At 36.8% G+C, this 3,978-nt stretch overlaps 1 protein-coding gene across 1 annotated transcript; it reads left to right on the top strand.

The window, feature by feature from the left end:
• Positions 1-377: 377 nt before the first annotated feature.
• On the top strand, positions 378-1,328 carry LOC122803299 (olfactory receptor 2AT4-like). Its single transcript, XM_044072870.1, has one exon. It carries the CDS (start codon positions 381-383, stop codon positions 1,326-1,328), a length of 948 nt encoding a protein of 315 aa, XP_043928805.1. The 5' UTR covers positions 378-380.
• Positions 1,329-3,978: the final 2,650 nt, after the last annotated feature.

Raw genomic sequence — 3,978 nt, 5'->3', positions numbered from 1 at the left:
CCCATCACTGAGAAGTCTCACTTAATATTATAAAAGTGATGCATCTGTTCACATTTAGATTACTGTCCATGCATCTGTAAATTGTAACTAAGCTGAAAACAGCTTCACAGAATTTTGCAGTCAGAGGAATCAGTAGAATATGTCAAGAGGACTTCCAGTATACCTGCTGAGTTTTGTTTCCCACATGGCTAGACCCTAACCTAGGAAATGCTTAAAACATGCATATAGTAACATTAGCAGTGAATTACTCTCAAGTGTAAATTAAGTAACTTGGTTTTATGTACTTTTCTACATTATTTAACATTTGGTTATACTGGAAAGTCACAACTCTGTGTTTTATTGGTCTTTTTTTTATTTTACAGTGCAAGTCACAACTGGCAATGGAACCTGCCAATAACAGTAACGTCCACGTGACAGAATTCATTCTTCTTGGATTTCCATACCTTCACAATTACACTTTTCTATTGTTCTTCATTTTTCTGATGATCTACATTCTAATCATCCTGGGAAATGCTTCTATTCTGGTTGCAGTGTCAACAACAAAGAAACTCCATTCTCCAATGTTCTTTTTCCTCAGCAATTTGGCTGTAATAGATATATTAGCTGCAAATACAGCTATCCCAAAGATGCTTGCTCTGTTTATATTCAATGATAATACAATTTCATTTAGTGCATGCTTCTTGCAGCTTTATATTTTACATTCATTAGGTGTGACAGAAGGCCTAATCCTTGTGGTTATGGCATACGATCGCTACATAGCAATATGCAGTCCATTACGATATACAGTAATCATGACCAGCAAAGTTAACATTCTGATGACAGCAACAAGCTGGATAACATCTTTCATTCTTATAGGAGGAGCAATACTAAAGACACTAGAATTACCTTTCTGTGGGCCTAACAGAATAAATCATTGTTTCTGTGACCATCTGTTTGTTATCCGATTGGCATGTGCAGATGTATCATTACACACCTACATCGGCTTCTTTATAGCAATGACAGTAGCCATTGTTCCACTTGCTCTTGTTGGGTTCTCCTATGCCAAAATTATTCTTTCCCTGTTAAACATGTATTCCAACAAGGGAGGCTGGAAGGCTTTTTCCACTTGCAGCTCTCACTTAACAGTTGTAATTATGTATTACTTATTTATTGGTATTATTTATGCATCTTACAGAGTTGAGAGCGGCAGTGATGAATTTCATGCCTTTGGTACAGTTTTATTAACTACTTTAAATCCCATGCTAAATCCCATAATTTATGCTTTACGAAATAAAGATGTCAAAGAAACTCTTAGGAAATGTATCATAATGAAAATATTTCAGAATTAGTTTAGTTTCATATTATTATTGCATGTAATTTTATGGAAAGAAAACTAGAGATGAACATATTGTGATTCTTCATAATTAAATAATTATGTCTGCAATGACTTAAAGTTAAATCTTGTATAATTTTAGTCAACTCTGCAGAACTAGAAAATGTATATAACAGAGCATGTTATAAACTTATTTCCTTTAATTCTAGGCGAGGAAAATGTCAAGATTCAAAATACTTACTCCATAATGTAGAAAAATAGAGCAAAAATACAACAGAACATTGAATATTGAACATCGCTGTATTCCTTTATAATTGTTTTTGTAGGGGTTAAGCAATTCTATAGCTTCCAAAGTGGGGGGAAACCACCCCCAAAAATGTTTATACATCAAGTTTAAGATCACAATACCTTGGAGAAAAGGGAATAATCTTGGACTTAGTATACACAATTCCATATTTTTGGTAATTCAGTCTTGGCATTATAGAATTTCTGTTAACGAGTCTTAGCATTTCAAGCAGTCACTTATTTCATTCCTAAGTATATTTTAATTACTAGTGTAGGATTTATAAGCTTTACAAGTAATCACCCATGCCCAGAAAAAAATATATCTATATCTTTATATATATATATATATATATATATATATATATTCATAACATGTATTCTGTTCCATATAAGAAAACTAAATACTATTGCCTTGCACATAATTTTAAGCAAGCTTGGCCAACTAATAAAGAAAATACTCATACACTGAGATGTGTAATATGATTTGCAATGTAAGCCAATGTTAGACATGTTTATTTCTATCACATATTGTGCTGGATTTAATAAAATCAACATGACTTGCTCACACTATATTCACACGACTCTCACATGATAGAGTACTGATTTGAATTCAGTAAATGGTTCTAAATGAAGGGTAGAGTCGCTCAAACAAGGTGAATATCTTGACATGTTAATTAGTGCATAAGCAGCTGAATTATATACTAATCAGCCAATCAAAGATGGGGGAGTTATCGAGCAAGCTATAAAGCAATCATGTACATTTCAAGTAATCATGTGGCCTGTACTCCAAAATCTACTGGAATACAGCCACAGAGACTACATGGAAGGAAAGAATGTTTGGGGGACGCTGCTCTTCTGCATGTGTATGTGCAACAGGCTCGACTCTATGCTGCCACTGCTGCCACTGATAGACCTCAGGCAAGGAGGAAAAGAGTATTTAAGGCCCATTTTACTTTCCATGGCCTGGATAAAGTGGAAATAGTAGATAGCTACAGGGTAGATAGAGACACACTCCGGGAACTCTGCAAACTCTGTCATCCTCACCTGAGACCAACTGCAAACTGAGGGGAACCGATACCTGTGGAGACCAAAGTATGTGTAGAGCTTATTATTTTAGCAATGGGAACCTTTCAGGGACCCACAAGGGACATTCTGGGGGTGTCAAGGGATCAGTATCTAGGATTTGACACCAAATGCTGAATGCTATGCTACAGCATGCCAGTGGCAATATATATTTCCCCCCATACACCCGACGACAGAGCTAGTACTATATAGGAGTTCTACCCCATAGCCCACTTCCCTGAAATCTTGGGTGCAACAGACTGAACCCACATTGAAATCAAATCACCAACCAGGGAACAGGAAAGGGTCTACATCATCAGAAAGGGGTTCCACTCCATTAAACGCCAGGTCATATAGTAATAGGAGAATCATCCTGAATGTGTGTGCTGGCAACCCCAGCAGTTATCCCACCTTCCATATCTGGGGAGACAGTCACATATGACAGATTGTGCCACATCTACTACCCTAACCGTGTGCTAAGAATCACTAGTGGACTGTGCCTCCATAATGGCTCTATACATATTTGAAATGGCATGTAATAACACACCAATATCAGTTGGAGGGAGGACAACAGGCCTCCTCTGAACATCCATACCAACACTTCTGTGTGACACCTCACCACACTTTGGCTATGGCTATAGTCTTTGTTGTGGAGGTTGCCCAGTGACATCTTAAAAGGCTAACACCACTGTCAGCCACATGTACAACACCTTGCATTGGATGAAAAATACCAGGTGAAACTGCAAAAAGCAAACATCATACTGTTCTTTAAGCATAAGCTTCCCATCTCACAAATGTAAAGCACTGCAAGCACTGCCTATGAAACAGTGAAGTATAAGAAGTGAATACAGATCAACACCTTTATTTTTCTACTGCCAATATAAATTGACTCCTAATGTTAGAATACAAATGTACTTGAATAAGAGAAACATACTTTAGCAAAATATGAGCTTCTTTGCAGAATAATCTCCTTCAAATAAATAACAGTCACAACCTTTTCTTTCTCAAAACAGTCTCCTCACCTTCAAGTTCCTCTGCTACATGGTTGCCTTTTTATAGAGTAGATTCAGCCCTAAGAGTACTCTAAAGATGCAAATGAGGTATTAACTCATTAGAATTCCTTAATACCAAACTTTTGACTTTGTGTAGCAGATGTAAACATAGTGTAGTCTCTGTACCATTTTTAGGTGCTAATGACTTGCAGCTGTGAATGAATAGTCTAGCTGAAGCAAAACACAATAATTCACAGGCAGCTTTCCGTGATGTGGGTGTGCCTATAAGGATACAGTTACAAAGTGTGGAACTAGCTACAGTGAGCT

This window comes from Protopterus annectens, chromosome 5.part1 (genome assembly GCF_019279795.1).
Source record: "Protopterus annectens isolate FY-2018-M chromosome 5.part1, PAN1.0, whole genome shotgun sequence".
In the NCBI taxonomy this organism is placed as follows: Eukaryota; Metazoa; Chordata; order Ceratodontiformes; family Protopteridae; genus Protopterus; species Protopterus annectens.
The sequence above is the reverse complement of the archived record's forward strand: the minus strand, read 5'-3'. Positions and strand labels throughout refer to the sequence as shown.